At 42.8% G+C, this 19,203-nt stretch overlaps 2 protein-coding genes across 3 annotated transcripts in view; one reads left to right on the forward strand and one right to left on the reverse strand.

Annotated features, from left to right (window-relative positions):
• The first annotated feature begins 1,251 nt into the window (after positions 1-1,251).
• On the forward strand, positions 1,252-7,607 carry LOC139416401 (Y box binding protein 1). 2 transcript variants are annotated; one of them, XM_071164984.1, is made up of 8 exons: positions 1,252-1,540; positions 3,265-3,328; positions 3,592-3,625; positions 3,764-3,853; positions 4,257-4,532; positions 5,244-5,329; positions 6,399-6,671; positions 7,277-7,607. In XM_071164984.1, exons 1-7 carry the CDS (start codon positions 1,261-1,263, stop codon positions 6,637-6,639), a joined length of 1,071 nt encoding a protein of 356 aa, XP_071021085.1. In that variant the 5' UTR covers positions 1,252-1,260; the 3' UTR covers positions 6,640-6,671; positions 7,277-7,607. The 2 variants fall into 2 exon arrangements, with proteins under 2 accessions (XP_071021085.1, XP_071021084.1); XM_071164983.1 differs by having other exon boundaries at positions 1,261-1,540; positions 4,257-4,595.
• LOC139416400 (Rho guanine nucleotide exchange factor (GEF) 16) overlaps positions 7,529-19,203 on the reverse strand; it is a 34,271-nt gene continuing 22,596 nt past the window's right edge. The window contains exons 10-15 of the mRNA XM_071164982.1: positions 18,119-18,211; positions 17,799-17,953; positions 15,129-15,314; positions 9,523-9,587; positions 8,461-8,562; positions 7,529-8,082 (exon numbers count right to left, since the gene is read on the reverse strand). Of these exons, the coding sequence (XP_071021083.1) occupies positions 7,943-8,082; positions 8,461-8,562; positions 9,523-9,587; positions 15,129-15,314; positions 17,799-17,953; positions 18,119-18,211 (741 nt within the window). The 3' untranslated portion in view covers positions 7,529-7,942. The remainder of the gene's footprint in view (positions 8,083-8,460; positions 8,563-9,522; positions 9,588-15,128; positions 15,315-17,798; positions 17,954-18,118; positions 18,212-19,203) is intronic.

The following is a 19,203-nucleotide window of genomic DNA, read 5'->3' on the forward strand; positions in this document are numbered from 1 at the left end:
ATTTTATATTTGAGATTCTTCAAAGTAGCCACCCTTTGCCTTTTGACAGCTTTGCACATTCTTGCCATTCTCACAACCAGCTTTAAGGTAGTCACCTGGAATGCATTTCAATTAACAGGTGTACCTTTTATTAAAAGTTCATTTGTAGAATTTCTTTCCTGGGACCAGGGACCCTCTGCACACATCAGTCACTCACGAAGCATCGTTTACCCATCGCTCCACAAAAGCCACGGCCCTTGCAGAGCAAGGGGAACAACTACTTTTAGGTCTCAGATGATGACTTGTATCTTTACAAAATTGTTTAGCTAAAATGGGTGGAATCGATTATGCTCAGTCGCGGGCCACCGGTATATGGCCTGGGACGTGAACGCACAAAAGTGGTGAGGGAAGAACGCCTTCTCAAATCGAACAGTAATCTCAGCCATGTTGTCATCAAGCTGCAGCTTCCAGAAACATCTCTCTTCCATAAAATATGTTTCAAACTAGTTTTCATTGGGAAGGCAGATAGTGTTTTTATCAAGTAATCTCTTTGCATGTGAAAACACAGAATCCTACTCATTACTCCACATGCTCCCACGTCACTTTGGTTTTGAGCCGATTTCGCCGTGGGCTTTGAACAGGGCAACTGTTTTTTTTGTACCATTGAGTCAGCCCGGTTCCAAAACGTATGCAATCAACTTTCACCCGGTGCAAAACTCGCTTTACCGGGCCAGATTAATCGAATCCCCTGTCTTGGTCGTCTGTCTGGCTCTAGCTCATAGGTCTGGCTCTGTCTTGTAGGCGGTGTTGGTTTTCGACATAATTTCTCTTGTACCAATTCATTTTCAGGGCAGCCATATTTCTGAAAAACTGGCAACCAATGAGGGGATTCTATGAATCTGTCCCGAGCGCCCGGTAGACGTTTTTGCTCCGGGTGAAATTTGATAGCATTCGTTTTGGAATCGGCTGACTCCCGGGCGTGAGCCAGGTGACCTACTCAAAACCCACAGCGAAGTCTGCTCAAAACAAAAGTAGCATAATTAAGCACGTGGAGTAATGAGTAGGACTGTGTTTTTTTCCAAAGTGATTGCTTTTAATGATAACGCTTGATGTGACTTTCCAATTAAAAGCCGTTGGCAAATTCAAAAGTATGTACGTTACTTTCCCGTTCACGTCACGAGCCATAGACCGGTGCCCTGCGGTTCAGTATAATCGAATCCGCCCAATGTTACGTTTATCGAGAGGAAATAATTGACCAATTATATTAGAGTGGGCGGGACTATGGCTGGGGATAGTCCACTGCATAGTTTTTCGTTCCTCCCAGTTCGATCGGCAACGGGAGAGAGGAAAGTTGAGAGCCCGAAGGCAGCAGCCCCCACCACCGCCGGCCCAGGTTACCATCTAGCACCGGGAAATACACTAGAGAGCCACCGCCGGCATTACCAACCAGAAACCATGAGCAGCGAGGCCGAGACACAACAACCGCCGGAGCCTGCTGTGGATTCGGAGAGCCCACCCAGCCCGCCAGCTACAGCTTCCGCGGGGGATAAGAAGGTCATCGGTAACGTTAAGCTACATAGCGTTAGCCAAGTGGAACATTATTGAATGCCAGATTTTATTGGCACGGTAACGTTGATTTCAACATGAAGCAAACTAGTTATGTCTAAATAAATGTAATTAACTAACTTAACTAAGATGGCTAGCTTGAAATCGTTAACTAAAACGAACGTTATGTTCTCATCAGATGTATGTTAACTAAAGTGCCAATTCAAAATGTCAGTTGGTGTAACGTTTTTTTACTTCATAAGTTACCTAGCTGACGTTACACAAATTGTCAGAATTTACTAACTATGGTACTTATATACTATAACTAGTCAGTAGGCTGACCATATATCTGTGAGTCAAGTTCCGAGGTAATGAATACTGGAAGTTAGCCTTTCCTCCATATCCGCTGTCTCAGGCATCTGTCCTAATAGTGATTTAGCCAACCGCAGATAGCCTTTCTGCTAAATGGCGTGAAAGCGTTTATATTGGCCTTGTTCGTGACCGATTACCGGACCCTCAAAAAGCATACTGGTTGCACATTAAATAACACAGATCCCGTGCCCAGGATAGGTACTACACAACGTGTATTTTACGCAGTTTCCATTTCTAAAGTAATTGTAGCCCTTTTCTAGGGAGCTGGAACAATGAATTTGAGGCCAACGACTGCACCACAGAGCAGCGTATGCAAGCGTATGATATCCCTTTGTTTGCGAAGGTGCACATACTAGCTAGGTGGTTGGCTTTCTTGATAGCCATCGTGCTAAGGTAGCTAGCTACTAACGTTGTATTGCTAAATTTCGATAACTAGCTAATGTTATGTTTCCCCTCCCCCAAAATTAGTATTTTATGTTAATAACTTAGTTAAGTTGCAGATGGAGTAGCTAGCCAACCAACTAGCTTCCCATTATGTCGAGTGGATAGTGGCGACCAAAATGTCCGCCTCGACGTTCGGGATTCTAATCATTTATTTTGTTCAGCTTTGGCTGACAATTTCACTGTTATCGCGCCTAAAACCTTACCCATCACCCGCGTAAGAAATACTCACTCGGTGCCCATGTGGGTATTTATTTGAGTTGTTGAATAACAGGTTTAAGCATCCTGGCCCGTATCCAACCACATGGTTGAGACCAAAGGCAATCTGCTAGCTAAGTTAGCTACAGTAGCTATGTAGTTAGCTAAGCTTGCTTGCTAAATCGCTAGCTAGCATCTTAGGGCGCGACACCACGTGTAAAGATTCGAGCACTTCCTTGTGCGCATTGAAACGGGGGTAATGGTTTTGCATCTCTAGTTCCGGGCAGTAGATGATTATCCGCCCAGGCCAAACATTATACCAGACACACTCTGATCAGTTGTGTACATGGCGTAGAACACATTGAACGTCTAGGTTAGTACTGGTAAGCTCTGGCCTCATAAGACCCTCGTCACGTAGGACGGTCATTATTGCAAGCTAATAATATGCGTCGGACCATGCCATAGCAGCTGGCAGACAAACACCAAGGGTTTAGCGGCGGAATCTATAAAAAGCTCAACAGTTAATTATAACTTGCTTCCCCAGTATATTTTCCTATCCTGGTTGCTGTCTGTAGTTTTCATTATCAGTCTTGCCATTTGATTGCCCACATGAAGTGCTCTTGACCCATTCCCCCTTTTGAGTAATATTTGAATGAGAACGAAAGCCGGTACATCTTTGCAGGGCTATTTATTATAGTTGGTAACGCAGCTACATTTTGTCTTTTTCAGCAACTAAGGTTTTGGGTACAGTCAAATGGTTCAACGTCAGAAATGGCTACGGGTTCATCAACAGGTATGTTGCACCCTCCTGGGCGTGTCCAAAAGCCGCAAATATGAAGTGTGTGTAAGAACATTCTCAATCCTATTATGGCTTTGGTTTGCTTACAAAGCTGGGAAGCAGATTTGGCTGTCCGTGGCATGCTCTTGTTGTCTGTCACAATTAAGCCAGGTGGTTCTGTAAGCTGTTAGCCTCAATTATAAAATAGACATATATTTTAATCCAGTGGTTTTTATTGGCCTAAATGTAACCAATCTCTTCCCCCCTTCTATCACAAGGAATGACACAAAGGAAGACGTCTTTGTCCACCAGGTAACGAGCTCCAAAATTCTCCATGGGTCGAGTAATGTATAGTGTAACTTTATTACCCCTTTCCAGGAGTCAAAAACAGAGTGCAGTTGGTGTCCCAATGGCAAAAGTTTATAACTAAATGTTATGTTTTTCTTTTAGACTGCCATAAAGAAAAACAACCCAAAGAAATACCTTCGCAGTGTTGGAGATGGCGAAACTGTGGAGTTTGATGTGGTTGAGGGGGAGAAGGTAGTTGCAGGCTCATATACATTAATATGCCTTAATGTATTTTGGGAATGTTTAAAGTTTGAAATATGTGAGTTATAGATCTGTCATTCTCTTTGAAAGCAAGTCTAAGTGGTAGAGCTGCTCTGTGTGCTTCCCGTTAGGTGTAGTTTTACTTACACCAGCTGAAAATAAAATAGTTCTGGTTATGGAAAATATATTTCACTGGTTTTGGCTGAACAATCATTCTCTACACAATATTTGCTTGTTTTGGCGCAAACTATATTTTTGGCGATCAGGAAATAGCTGCGCGATTTCCGCTTAGTGCACCTTTAAGGCATGCAAATTTACTCTAACATCACGTACCTCCTCAGTTATGTAGTGTGCCCCCCAGTGGTCCGAACAGTGTGTTTGAATCTCTTCCCAGGGAGCAGAGGCAGCCAATGTGACCGGCCCAGCGGGTGTCCCAGTCCAGGGGAGCAAGTATGCAGCTGACCGGAACCGCTACAGGCGGTACCCCCGCAGGAGGGGCCCAGCCCGTGACGGCGAATACCCGGACAACTACCAGAGTGACGGCGAGGGTGAAGGAGAGCGCCCCCCCCGCAAGAGCCGCGAGAGTGCTGAGAGTGCCCCAGAAGGAGAGATGCAGCCCCAGCAGCGCAGGCCCCCCTTCCCCGGGAGACGGCGCTACCCCCCATACTTTGTACGTAGACGCTACGGCCGTCGGCCCCCGTACACCAACGCACCTCGCGGAGAGATGACTGAGGTACGCTGTCACAGGCACTCCTGAAGCAGTCCGGCCCCGTTCCAGTGATGTCATACACACTCTCATCGAACACGCGCGCTACACTTGGTTTTGGCCGGACAAAACCAAACCTCAAGTGTATTAGTCAACAGACCAATACATGTTCACCGAAATAAGTCTACATAGTCTATATACTGACAGGACCTAAAGTTGTCTCCAAACAACTGGTCAACAACAGACTACAATTAAACCGTGAGCGTATTGGTCAACAGACCAATACAAGTTGACTAAAATAGGTCTGTCAATCCGTCACAAAAACCCCAAAGCGTTACACCTGCTGTTGGTCGCACACGCGCAGAGACTAACGTCTAATATAGTGGCTGGTGATTCTTTCTATCCAGATAATAGGTAGAATCTACCACACTAAGGCAAAACTGGAAAAACAGGAAAAGTGCAAAACTGGAAAAACAGGGAAGTGTCTCCCCACAGAGGCAAATTAATTTAATGGTAGCTAAGCTTTGTCAGTCAACTGTAATCAGAGCATATCTTTTCCTGTTTTTTCACATTCTTTCTATACAATAGTGAGTTTCAGACCCGGATCTAGATTGAGTCAGGACTTCGTGAGCCTTGAGTGATTTATGGCTGTGACTAACTCTTGTTTGTTTTTAGGGTGGCGAAGGTGACGAGAACCAGGGAGGTCCAGACCAGGGCAACAAACCAATGAGACAGAACTACTACAGAGGCTTCCGACCAAGGTTCGCATGTTGTGTTTATTGACACAAGGCTGCAAGAAGGGGCTATAACCTCAACACGAATGGACCCAGAACTTAATTGAGCAGCTGGCCTATTACAGAGTTTACCAAGATGATTCCTATAGTTATAAGTATTATGAAAGGCATGACCCTGGTGAATTGGCCAAACTATCTATGGACTATGATGTTAAATGATTCCAGAACCAAATATCAAAATATCAATGCTGTTGAAATGATGATTTTCTCATGTCTCTTCTCTGACAGAATTAATGGAGAGAGCATAAACACCTCTGATCTCAGCATGTTCACATTTACTTGCCCCTCAACAACCCTGTTTAATTTGAGAAATATTTGTTTCCATTTTGAGTGTCATTATTTTGTCACACCTGTGGTCCATGTAATGAGGCCTTTTGCTCTGCCAGTATGCCTCAATGATGAACCTGTATGTGGGCATGGTATTTAATTTGAACTTAATCAGAAAGGATTGAACGCCAACACTTGTTTTAAGGTCAAATGCATGCTGCGCTGCTAGCCCGTGGACAATTCTTTACTCGTTTCAACCAAGGACAGATTATTTTTACACACTTCAGCACTCTGGTCCTGTTCTATAAGCTTGTGGCCTACCACTTTGGCTGAGATGTTGGTCGTAGATATTTCCACTTCACAATGACAGCACTTAGTTGCCCGGGGCAGCCCTAGCAGGACAGAAATTTGACCAGCTGACTTGGTGGTTGCATGCTATGACAGTGCCAAGTCACTGAGCTTTTCAATAAGGCCATTCTACTGCCAATGTTTATAAAAAAGATGACTGAATCTAATTAAGTGTCCGCATACCTTTGTCTTAGTTCAGTCTTATTTAGCAAATAATCATACATTGCAGTTGGGGAACAATTGGAATCTCATTCTGCTTTGAAACGTGTAACCACACTTGAGGAAATGGTTCCATCTGGTAAAAATGTAATTAGTGGTTACATTTCAAATTCCCATCCCTAAAATGGGATTCGCTGTCATGTTCTGAAGTTATGGGCCATCTTGAGGCAGATGTTAAGTGTGTGTCCCTTGACTCCTACAGCAGGGGTGGCGGTCCACCCCGTCCCAGACCGGTGCGGGACGGCGATGGGGAAAACAAGGAGAACCAGGATGGTGATGGTGAGAACCAGGAGCCCCGCCAGCGCCGCTACCGCCGAAACTTCAACTATCGCCGCAGACGCCCACAGACTGGCGGCAAGCCCCAGGATGGCAAGGAGGCCAAGACTGACGGCGAACCATCTACAGAGAAAACGCCCGCGGCCGAGCAGGGCGGGGCTGAGTAGAAACTGCCGGCATACCATCTACCATCGTCCGGGTGAGTCCCCAACACACATTGCTACTTGGCATACCGGATTTCTGGTGGAATTTTAAAATCCTATGCAGCAAGCATGCTGGATTAGCTTTCAATGTGGGACTGCAAGATTATTCATGGTAAAACGTACAAATAAATGCACAACTTTTTTCCACAAGCACACCGGCATTGATAGTATAGGTTGGAGAAACAGGTCCTTATTCCTTAAAGATCCATTTCAATTTAGGGATGTTTGAGTGTAAGTACATGCATTCTTGTTGCATCAAATAAATGGACCACAGGCTGCATTAAATCTGCTTGCGGGCAGTCTGACCCCTGATTCAGTGGAAAAGTCCATCAGATGGCCATTGGGCCAGTTCACTCGTTCTAAAGCCAGCCTCAGTCTGCACTTTCTATTGACACTGCTCCATCGCCCAAGGCAGGGGCAGAATGAGGTAATGCCATGGATTTGATAAAGCAAACTGGCTGCCTGATTAGTCCTGCCATTGTGCCATGTCTGATGCTGGCGTCAACCTCTGCCCCTGTTGCACATTCATTTCAGTTGACTGGTGCAGTAAGGGATATGACCAGTAATGTATTTTCTTTAACAATCCCTCTTTTCTCTACAGTTGTCATCAAGAAGAAACAAAGATCTGAGCAATAAGAAACAGATTTGACTTGACGATCGTCTTAAGCTTGCACCATGAATTTGACCAGATTACCACCGATTGCCTGCAGAATCTATGCAGACCTGTTTTGTTCCATTATTTTTGTGACAGCTAAAAAAAAAAAGTTTGGGGGAAACGGCAGATGTTTTTCTAAAAATCGGTCCTAAGTTTTTACACCAAATGGTTTTTAAAAGTAATTTGATATCTGGTCAGTTGACATTTTTAAATAACTTTTTATGTATTCAAACATGAATTTTAACAACGCAAGCTCAAATAAAAAGTCAAAGGAGAACTGTGGACTCAACTGTTTGTTTTGCACCAATGGTTTGCGCTGTCAAATACATGACAACCACTTTCAATGAATCAAAGACTTGGTTGGGTATATACTGTAGTTAAGAATGTATACAAGTTAATATTTATTTGGCACTTGCAGGCATCACAATTAACATTGATGGGGAAGGAATTACTGACACTGTCCCACCACCATGGCATGTTTCAAATGAATGTAAAATAGAAACACATTTACAGAATAACTGACATTAAATTCATACAACACTACCATGGCAGCTACTTCCTGCCCAAGCAAGTGAGGTCTGTTGCTGATATGGAGGCAGGGATGTTGGTTGGCTAAACGTTGGTCTCCTTGCGCAGACGCTTCATACGCTGTACATTGTTCTCCATGGCAATGCGGTTGGTGATTTCCGTGGCACAACTGGCAGGAAACCAGCCTCTCTCTCCATCCCTCATCCTCTCCCCATGGCACCAGTCTACAACAGGAAGGAAGATATTTAGGTAGCAATATGATTATCTAACTCAGTTTAGACACTTATGACAAGTCAATGCATTATTTGCCTTAAAGCAGCAAACCGCACTTCATGGTTTCACTAAAAAGCTAAGGGATGGGGTTTGAGAAGTAACCACATTCAGCCAGAGCTATGGATGCAAGGACTGACATGGGTGAAGCTTTACTTTCGATTCAAACCAATTTAAGTGTAAACATTGAGTAAAACAAACTTATTTGGGGTATGACAGTTGAGCTGAGTTCAGGGGGCATTTCTTTAAATCAATGGGTACAAAGTCCAAAAATTGATGCAGGTTGCCCCTTAAGTGTTAGCACTAGGTTACTTGTTTCTATCCCGACTTACCCTCTTCTTTCTGCAGGAGGATGACTACCTCTGCTTGCTGCAGGCCCAGCTCGTCTGGCTCTTTGGGCATGTAGGCTTTGGTGGCCTCATACTGCGGCAGGCCTGAAACACCACCATAAAAAGGCCCACTAAGTTAACCAATGTCATTGCAGTGAAAAGTGTAGGAACGCAGATACATGTAGTTAGTCACATCTGAAATTGTTGGCACCTGAGAGAAACACGTTATTGTATGCTCAATTGTTTAACAATGATTCGTATAGATAAATGCAAACATTTAATCTGCATTAACATTCTTTACGGAACTATTGTGGCTTCCTGTTTCACTGGGGTATAGAAATGGATACCATGCATGTAAAATCCCTTCTGTTTTCCATGGTGATGGTTGACCTTCATAATAAAAATAAACAGGCAACAAATTGCAAACAAATTTACCACTAGGGGAACAATTAAGTTTGGTAGATGACTAAGAAATACTTTGCCTCCCAAAGAAAAGGCCTATGGCCACAGGCTCAGACCGAAGTACGGCCCTGGAAAGATTGGTCTAAGATCCCAATATGTACTAAGTGATGTTATCCTTGCAAGAGGGGGGTATTGAAAACAGGTTGCAATAATTTACATCCATGTTTGAATTTATTAATTGTATGTATAAAATAACTTCCCAATACAATGTAGCTCAGTATTTGAATAATTGAAAGCAAAAAATAAAATGGGGTATTATTGCCCTTCACCCATGTCTCGGCATCAGACCTGCCTAATTCTAATTTGAAACATGTTTGTGTTGAAAAGGCCAAATTACACATTCTGATAAGATATGACCCCAGATTAATCTCTTGCCATTTGTAATCAAGGGATTTCAGATTTACATTTGATTTTTCATAAAGTAGATCACTAGATCCAAAAGTAACGTCAGTTAGAACTATATTTTTATTAAGGGCAGGTTTAGTGTAGCTTAACGTCTTCCAGTGTGAAGTAGTTGGTCAATTATATTTTCAGAGTAGTTTCCCCCAACACTGACATCACCATTCAGCATCAATCAAGGTAAATTGTATCTAATAATCCTACCGTCTGCACTGGTCCTGTTCTGCTTGTGCTCCCGGAGAGCACTTACCCAACGAGCGCGGTCGACCCTTGAAATTAAGACAAAGATCAGACACTCAAATTATTAAAAGAACACGGCATTGTTCGTAGAAACTGATTGAATCAGTGGTGCATTCCAAAGCATGGGGAAAGTGGGTGAGGAGATTGATAATCAGTTTTACTTTCGGTAAAGATGCTTTACAGACTATCCTAACCCTGAACTTAACTCTGACCCTCATTCGAAACCTAACCGTAACCCTAGCAAGCAGTTGCTTATCAACAGATAATATGACCATCTGTAGAACATCTACAGATGGACAATCCAAATAAGGTGCGACCTCACTTTGTTTCCAAAAATGCTAGCCATAATATTCTGGATGTGGCTGAACTACTAGTTAATGAATTTTAAGCTAAAACTATCCCTATAAACATGTGGTATAATGCAGTTACAGTGCATTCGGAAAGTATTCAGACCCCTTCCACCCTTACAGGTTTTTAGAAATGTTTGCAAATATATTAAAAACCAACACATCACATTTACATAAATATTCTGAACCTTGACTCAGTACTTCGTTGAAGCACCTTTGGTGACGATTACACCCTCGAGTCTTCTTGGGAATGCTACAAGCTTGGCACACCTGTATTTGGGGAGTTTCTCCCATTCTTTTCTGCAGATCCTCAAGCTCCGTCAGGTTGGTATTTTATTAAGATCCCCATTAGCTGTTGCATAAGTAGCAGCTACTCTTCCTGGGGTCCACACAAAACATAATACAGATCATCATTAGACAAAAACAGCTCAAGGACAAAACTACATAATTTTTAAAAATGTAATTATAGCACACGTAGCCTACATATCAATGCATACAAACTGTCTAGGTCAAATAGGGCAGAGGCGCTGTGCCAGGTGTTTGTTGCTTTATCAGTTTTTTGAAACCAGGTTTGCTGTTTATTTGAGCAATACGAGATGGGAAGTTCCATGCAATAAGGGCTCTATATAATACTGTACATTTTCTTGAATTTGTTCTGGAGACTATGAAAAGACCCCTGGTGGTGTGTATGTGTGTAAGTTGACCATGCAAACTATTTAGGATTTAACACATTGTTTCTTATAAAAAGTAGTGATGCAATCAGTCCTCATCTCTTAGCCAAGAGAGACTGGCATGCATAGTATTTATATCAGCCCTCTGATTACAATTAAGAGCAAAGTGTGCCACTGTTCTGGACCAGCTGCAGCTTAACTAGGTCTTTCCTTACAGCACTGGGCCACACAATCAATATAAGACTAAACTAGAGCCTGCAGAACTTGCTTTTGAAGTGTGGTGTCAAAAAAAAGAGCTTCTTCCCAACCATTGAATCTATATGTTTTGAACATGACGGTTTACAATCTAAGGCAATGCCAAGTAATTTAGTCTCCAACTTGTTCAATCGCCACACCATTCATTACCAGATTCAGCTGAGGTCTAGCACTTATGGAATGATTTGTATCAAATACAATGCTCTTAGTTTTAGAGGTGTTCAGGACTAGTTTATTACTGGCCACCCATTCCAAAACAGACTGCAACTATTTGTTAAGGGTTTCAGTGACTTCATTAGCTGTGGTTGCTGATACGTATATGGTTGAATCATCAGCATACATGGACATGTGGCAGGTCATTGGTAAAAAATAGAAACGAGGGCCTAGAGAGCTGCCCTGCAGTACACCACACTTTACATGTTTGACGTTAGACACTTCCATTAAAGAAAACCCTTTGAGTTCTTTTTGATAGATAGCTCTGAATCAACTATATTCCGGAGGTTGAAAACCCATAGTACTTGAGTTCTCAACAACAGGTTATGGTCAATAATATCAATTTCTTTCAACCAATCAGTCATTTGTGTCAGTGCAGTACATGCCGAGTGCCCTTCTCTATAAGCATACTGAAAGTCTGTTAATTTGTTTACAGAGAAATAATTGTATTGGTCAAACATTTTTCCAACAGTTTGCTAAGAGCTGGCGGCAAGCTTATAGGTCTGCTGTTAGAACCAGTAAAGGCCGCTTTACCACTCTTGGGTAGCGGAATTACTTTGGCTTCCCTCCAGGCCTGAGGACAAAGACTTTCCTCTAGGCTCCGATTCAAAATATGACAGAACGCTACGGAGGATGGTGGCCGACTATAGCCAAGCCTAAGTTGTCAATGATTTTTCCACCTCTCCTATACTAACTTTACTAAATTCAAACTTGCACTACTTTTTTCATTATTTTGTAAAATTTTTATGCATGAATAGAATTGCTCACCGTTTGTCGTGGGCATTTCCTGCCCAAGTTTGCCAAGGAAATAATCATTAAAATAATTGGCAACAAATGGTTGTGTGATGAATAAGCCATCGACGAAATATGGAGTTGAATTGTCTTTCTGCCCATAATTTCAAGTAAAAGTTTTTTTCCATCATTCTTTATATCATTGATCTTGGCTTCATAATGCAGTTATTTTCTTTTTGTTGAGTTAAGTCACAATCTCAATTTGCAGTAAGTAAGCCAGTCAGATGTTACCTTTAGTTTTTCAATTCCTCAATGCATTAACAGTTCTAACAATCAATAACAATAATCAATAAATTCATCAAGTGCAGTGTCTGGATGCCCCTCAATCACATCAGACCCACAAATATTTTTAATATCCACATAAGAGTCACAGTAAAATATTTTGTATGATCTTTTATATACTATTTTAGGCCCAGCTGTTGGAACTTTGGCTTTCCTGGATATAGTCACTATATTGTGATCACCACATCCAATGGGTACGGATATAGATTTAGAACAAAGTTCTACAGTATTAGGAAAGATGTGATCGATACATGTGGATGATCTTGTTCCTGTATTGTTTGTAAACACCCTGGTAGGTTGATTAATAACCTGAGCCAGATTACAGGCACTGGTTACAGTAAGAAGCTTCCCCTTGAGCAGACAGCTTGATGAAAACCAGTCACTATTCAGGTCCAAGAAAGTAGACCTCTGTTTACATCACATACACTATCAAGCATTTGACACATTATTTAGATACTGACTGTTGGCACTTGGTGGCCTATAGCAACACCCCAAAAGAAAAGGCTTTAGATGTGCCAAGTGAACCTGCAACCACAACACTTCAATAAACATAAAATCTTCTAAGCATTACAGGGATATGGCTCTGAAAATATACAGCAACTCCTCCCCCATAAGCATTTCTGTCTCTTCTATAAATATTATATCTTTGTATTGCTACTGATGTATCAAATTAATTATCTAAGTGAGTCTCAGAAATGGCTAATGTGAATGTTCTGATGTTAGAAATAAGGTTCATGAAATCAATAGCTTAACAGAGAGACAAAGCAAGATAAAAAGAAAACCCACACATTTAGCAGTCCATTAATCAATTTGTGTGTGGGCTGCGGGGTTGAGGTAACGAACCCATAGGCTTGGCTCTCAACTCTTCCAGGCTTCTGGGAGGGCGGGATGGACAATGAGCCGGTCGTCGCAGATGTAAGCAATGTCCCCACACGCTCTGGCAGCTTTCATGGCTGGGATCAGTGCTTTCCTCTGGCGCACAGCTTCAGGACAGTCCTCGTTGAGGAAGATATACATTTCTCTCAAGTTCTTGGCTCTTTCCAGAACAGCTACCTTGTTCTTGAACCTCAGGAATTTGACCACTATCGCCCTGGGTCTATCACCTGGGCCGGTGGTGGGTTTTCCAGTCCTGTGGGCACGCTCCACCTCAATCTTCCTGTGGTCCATCTTCAATTTCTCAGAGATCATTTCCCTCACTTTGTCCTCAGACTCCATCCAGGTCTCATGTGAAGATTCTGCAATTCCGTCCACAACCATGCTGTTTCGCCTTGATTGTCCCTCGAGATTTAGATTCTAAACTAATGTGAGTCTTTAAAGGAAATTAAGTTCATGTATATATAATTTGATATACATAACCGTCTTATGATTTACATTATCTTGTCCTCTCTAAAATGACTTACAGATTGCTGTCATCTCGCCGCTCTCCTATTTCAACTCGTGGTGCTGACCACTGCGCCACCCGGGAGGCCCTCCAATATACTTTTAAACAAACAAAACATTGCTCTTCCGCGCACAACGGGAAGTGATGAAATTCAAGTCTACATAGCTGGATGGGGAGCATCGCTGCACAGCTATTTTCAGGTCTCTCCAGAGATGTTCGATCGGTTTCAAGTCCGTGCTCTGGCTGGGCCACTCAAGGACATTCAGAGACTTGTCCCCAAGCCTCTCCTGTGTTGTCTTGGCTATGTGCTTAGGGTCATTGTCATGTTGGAAGGTGAACCTTCACCCCAGTCAGCGGTCCGGAGCAAGTTCTCATCAAGGATCCTTCTGTACTTTTGCTCCGTTAAGCTATCCCTCAATCCTGACTAGTCTCCCAGTCCCTGCTGCTGAAAAACATCCCCACAGCATGCTGCCACCATGCTTCACTGTAGGGATGGTGCCAGGTTTCCAGATGTGACGCTTGGTATTCAGGCCAAAGAGTTCAATCTTGGTTTCATCAGAACAGAGAATCTTGTTTCTCATGGTCAGAGTCCTTATGATGCCTTTTGGTAAACTTCAAGCGGGCTGTCATGTGCTTTTTACTGAAGAGTGGCTTCTGTCTGGCCACTACCATAAAAGTCAGATTGGTGGAATGCTGCAGAGATGGGTGGTCTCCTGGAAGGTTCTCCCAACTCCACAGAGGAACTCGGGAGCTCGGTCAGCGTGACCATCAGGTTCTTGGCCACCTCCCTGTCCAATGCCCTTCTCCCCCAATTGCTCAGTTTGGCTGGGCGGCCAGCTCTATGAAGAGTCTTGGTGGTTCCAAACTCCAAAAAGGCCATTGTGTTCTTGGGGACCTTCAATGCTGCATACATTTTTTGGTACCCTTCTCCAGATCTGTGCCTTGACACAATCCTGTCACTGAGCCCAACTAACAATTCCTTCAACCTCATGACTTGATTTTTGCTCTGACATGCACTGTCATCTGTTGGACTTTATGTAGAGTGTGTGTGCCTTTCCAAATCATGTCCAGTCAGTTCCATTTACAACAGGTGGACTCCAATCAAGTTGTAGAAACATCAAGGATGATCAATGAAAACAGGATGCACCGGAGCTCAATTGCAAGTCTCATAGCAAAGGGTCTGAATACTTATGTAAATGAGGTGTTTGTTTTGTTGGAATACATTTGCAAACGTTTCTAAGAAAGCCACCCGCACCTCTGATTCAGAGGGGGGTTGGGTTAAATGCAGAAGAACCATTTCAGTTGGACAACTGACTAGGTACCCCCCTTTCCTAAAAAACTGTTTTTGCTTTGTCATTATGGGGTAGTGTGTGTGTGTGTAGATGGATTTAATAAATAATTTCCTCATCAATTTTAGAATAAGGCTGTAATGTAACAAAATGTGGAAAAAGGTGTCCGAATGCACTGTATATGCTTTAAGACTTATGAGCAACCGCCTTATGATGATCCTGACTAAATACAATTCTGATAACATAAGCCTTAAGGCTTTTTATTAAATGACTCATACATGCCTGTAAATTGTAAAGTTGTTGACACGTATTGGACTGAATGAGTCAGAGCTAGTGATACCTGGACTCAGCGACCAGAGCAATCTCCTCCGGTCTCCCCTCGCTGTTCCTTGACATCAGCAGTCGCAGAGACAGGTGGGCAGAGCCTCCCTTGGCAGGTGGTGATGTCCGTCCCTCCAGCTCCTCCGCCGATTCCACCTCCACATTCACCAGCGTGGCATAGTCCATCACCACATAGCTCTCTTCACTGGACACACACGAATTACATGTTCACGTTTGAAACATATCCTGTACATGTATAATATCACCACATACAGCACCAGTCAAAAGTTGGACACCAACTCATTCAAGGGGTTCATTATTTTTAACAATTTTCTGCATTGTAGACTAACAGGCTGAGACAAAACTCTGAAATAACACATGGAATCATGTGGTCAAAAAAGTGGTAAATCAAAATATATATATATAGATATTTTTTTTTTTTTATTCTTCAAAGTCTCCACCCTATTGGCATTCTCTCAACCAGCTTCATGAGGTAGTCACCTGGAATGCTTTTCCAACATTCTTGAAGGAGTTCCCACAGATGCTGAGCACTTGTTGGCTGCTTTTCCTTCACTCTGTGGTCAAACTCATCCCAATTGGGTTGAGGTCAGGTGATTGTGGAGGCCAGGTTGCAGCACTCCATCACTCTCCTTGGTCAAATAAACCTTACACAGCCTGGAGGTGTTTTGGGTCATTGTCCTGTTTGAAAAACCAATGATAGTCCCCCTAAGCCCAAATCAGATGGGATGGCGTATCGCTGCAGAATGATGTGGTAGCCATGCTGGTTGAGTGTGCCTTGAATTCTAAATAAATCACTGAGTGTCACCAGCAAAGCACCCCGACACCATCACACCACATGTGTAGATCATCTGTTCACCTACTCTGCGTCTCACAAAGACACGACGGTTGGAACCAAAAATCTCAAATTAGGACTCAAAACCAAAGTACAGATTTCCGTCGGTCTAATGTCCATTGCTTGTGTTTCTTGGCCCAAGCAAGTCTCTTCTTATTGGTGTCCTTTAGTACTGGTTTCTTTGCAGCAATTCCACCATGAAGGCTGTGTATCAACAGTTGATGTTGAGATGTGTCTGTTACTTGAACTCTGAAGCATTTATTTGGGCTGCAATCTGAGGTGCAGTTAACTAATGAACATCCTCTGCAGCAGAGGTAACACTGGGTCCTCATTTATTGTGGCTGGCCTCATGAGAGCCAGTTTCATCATAGTGCTTGATGGTTTTTGCGACTGCACTTGAAGAAACTTTCAATGTTTTGAAATATTGACTGATCTTCATGTCTTAAAGTAATGGACTGTCGTTTCCCTTTGCTTATTTGCGCTGTTCTTGCCATAATATGGACTTGGTCTTTTACCAAATAGGGCCATCTTCTGTATTTCCAACCCTACAACTGATTGGCTCAAATTCATTAAGGGACTACCTAATGAAGCTGGTTGAGAGAAGGCCAACAGTGCGCATCAAGGGAAAGGGTGGCTACTCAAATATAAAATTTGAGTAGCCACAATTTTTTGGTTACGACATGAGTCCATGTGTTATTTCATAGTTTGTCTTCACTATTATTCTACAAAACGGTGTCCAAACTTTTGACTGGTACTGTATACAGTCAGGTCTATAATTATTGGCACCCTTGATAAAGATGGGCAAAAAAAAACAAATACTGAGCTATATTGTATGCAATTTATTTTCTTATACTAATACAATTTCATAAGTCAAAAAAAGGGGGGGGGGGGGGGGGGGTTAAAAATTGCCACCCCTTTTCAATACTCTAGCACCCTCCCCTCACGAGGATAAAAACAGACTTTTGCTAAAAGGTTGAGAGATTAGAGAAGACATTGTTGAAATTATAACATTCCGCCATACAGAATCTTTCCAGATCCTTGACATCCTTCCTCTGCTCTTATGGAACTGCCCTCTTCAATTAAAACCTTAGGTTTTCAATTGGGGTACAAGTCCAGAGACAGATTGCCATTACAACATTTTGATTTTGTGGTCAATTAACAATTTGTGGATTTTGATTTGTGCTTGGGGTTATTGTCTTGCTGTAAGATCCAACAGTTGGCATGACTACAAAGTAGGCAAAAGCACAAACAGATCTGGGACCAGGCTTCTCTAGACAGTCATTGTGACCTGAAGAAGATTGTGTCTTGAGGCCATCTTACAGTTTTGAACATGACACCAGCACACTGGCATATCGCTTCCTCTCACCATTGACATAGCCTCCTAACTCAGGCACATGAACACACACACTGACTGGAGTCTGCTGAACAGACATGGTGTATTGGGGTTCTAGGAATCCCAGGAATGCTCAGTAACATTTTCCCTCCGTCCATACTCTCCTACCTTCCATGACAGGTCGCAGCTGGCCCTACTCAACCCCCCCAGATATCATGACCTCAGTCTCCACTGGCTTAAATTGAAGGACAGCAGATTAATGACTCCTCTTCAAATGAATGAGTTGGATGTGAGTGCGAAACAAGCATAAGAGCTTATTCTGCTACATCAAAATGTAATTTGTCTGTAACCATGTTGCTAGAATACGCCTTGGGACAAATGTGTTATGGACGGAGGCCAGAATTAAAATCGAACCACATTGCGCTGACATTAAAAAGTTGAGTGCAGTTTGATCTCAGCCCATAAAGAATGACAATACCAGAGGCTGAGGCTCGCTCTCTCACCTCTTCTTTTTGGTGACGATGAGCACGTCGTTGAAGAGGAACAGGTAGTAGCTCCTGTGGCTGAAGGCCTTCCAGAAGATACTGAGCTCCTCAGTGCAGACGGCGAGCTCCCCGCGCTTCTGCAGCCACCGTGATGACGACACCAGTGGGAAAGGCTGAGGACAGATTCAGGATTCTTTTTTTATTAAAAAGTACACTCGGTCATAAAACATTCAAAATAAAATGGATCAAAGTGTAAATAGATTAGTAAAAAAAGCTGACACGAAACAAAAAATGATCTTGAAATGTAGTGCTGTGAGTGAAGGTCTGCTTGGCTGTACCTTGATCTTGCCAAACTCCATCTGTTTCTGAATGGTGTACATCTGTTCCGTCCTCTCCATTCGCCTTGCTCCGTTGTTGCAGCTATTCACCAACTGATGGGATGAGAACACATGTAACAAAAGTTATTTTATTTACAGATCTATTTTGGTTGCACAATGCTCAGTAATCCAACACACAGCAAATTCAAATTCAGACCTAGACTTTTTCCACTGTTACATTACAGCCTTATTCTGAAATGTAAACTCAGCAAATAAAAGTCATGTCCTCACTGTCAACTGTTTTAATTTTCAGCAAACTTACTGTGTAAATATTTATGACCATAACAAGACTCAACAACTGAGACAAACTGAACAAGTTCCACAGATGTGACTAACAAATGGAATAATGTGTCCCTGAACAAAGGGGGAGGGGTCAAAATCAAAAGTAACAGTATCTGGTGTGGCCACCAGCTGCATTAAGTACTGCAGTGCATCTCATGGACTGCACCATATTTGCCAGTTCTTGCTGTGAGATGGTGGAAGACTGGGGTAACAAGGCACCTGCAAGTTCCTGGACATTTCTGGGGGGGGGGAATAGAGGTCCGGGCTCGTCGCTGGCCATGGCAGAACTGACATTCTGGTCTCGCAGGAATTCACGCACAGAACAAACATGGTCACATTGTCATGCTGGAGGGTCATGTCAGGAGGAGCCTGCAGGTAGGGTACCACATGGAGGAGGAGGATGTCTTCCCTGTAACGCACAGCGTTGAGACTGCCTGCAATAAGCGCAGTTCGATGACGCTGTGACACACATGGTCTGGGGCGGCAAGTAGCCTAGGGGTTAGAGAATTGGACTAGTAACCGAAAGGTTGCTAAATCGAATCCCCGAGGTGACAAGGTAAAAATCTGTCATTCTGCCCCTGAACAAGGCTGTTCCTAGGCCGTTATTGAAAATAAATTAGTTCTTAACTGACTCGCCTAGTTAAATAAAAAAGGTAATATATATATATATATGACACGAAACAATATATATATATATATATGTATATATATATATATATACATATATATATATTTTTTTTTTTAAACGTCCGGACCATGACGGA

This window comes from Oncorhynchus clarkii, chromosome 9, assembly GCF_045791955.1.
Source record: "Oncorhynchus clarkii lewisi isolate Uvic-CL-2024 chromosome 9, UVic_Ocla_1.0, whole genome shotgun sequence".
In the NCBI taxonomy this organism is placed as follows: domain Eukaryota; kingdom Metazoa; phylum Chordata; class Actinopteri; order Salmoniformes; family Salmonidae; genus Oncorhynchus; species Oncorhynchus clarkii.

Bases quoted from the DNA above. Each gene is read 5' to 3' on its own strand.
- LOC139416401 (XM_071164983.1), top strand. From the start codon at position 1,261: ATGGCTGGGGATAGTCCACTGCATAGTTTTTCGTTCCTCCCAGTTCGA. The intron at 1,541-3,264 runs GTAACGTTAAGC...TGTCTTTTTCAG, and splicing joins GGGGGATAAGAAGGTCATCG to CAACTAAGGTTTTGGGTACA. The intron at 3,329-3,591 runs GTATGTTGCACC...TTCTATCACAAG, and splicing joins GGCTACGGGTTCATCAACAG to GAATGACACAAAGGAAGACG.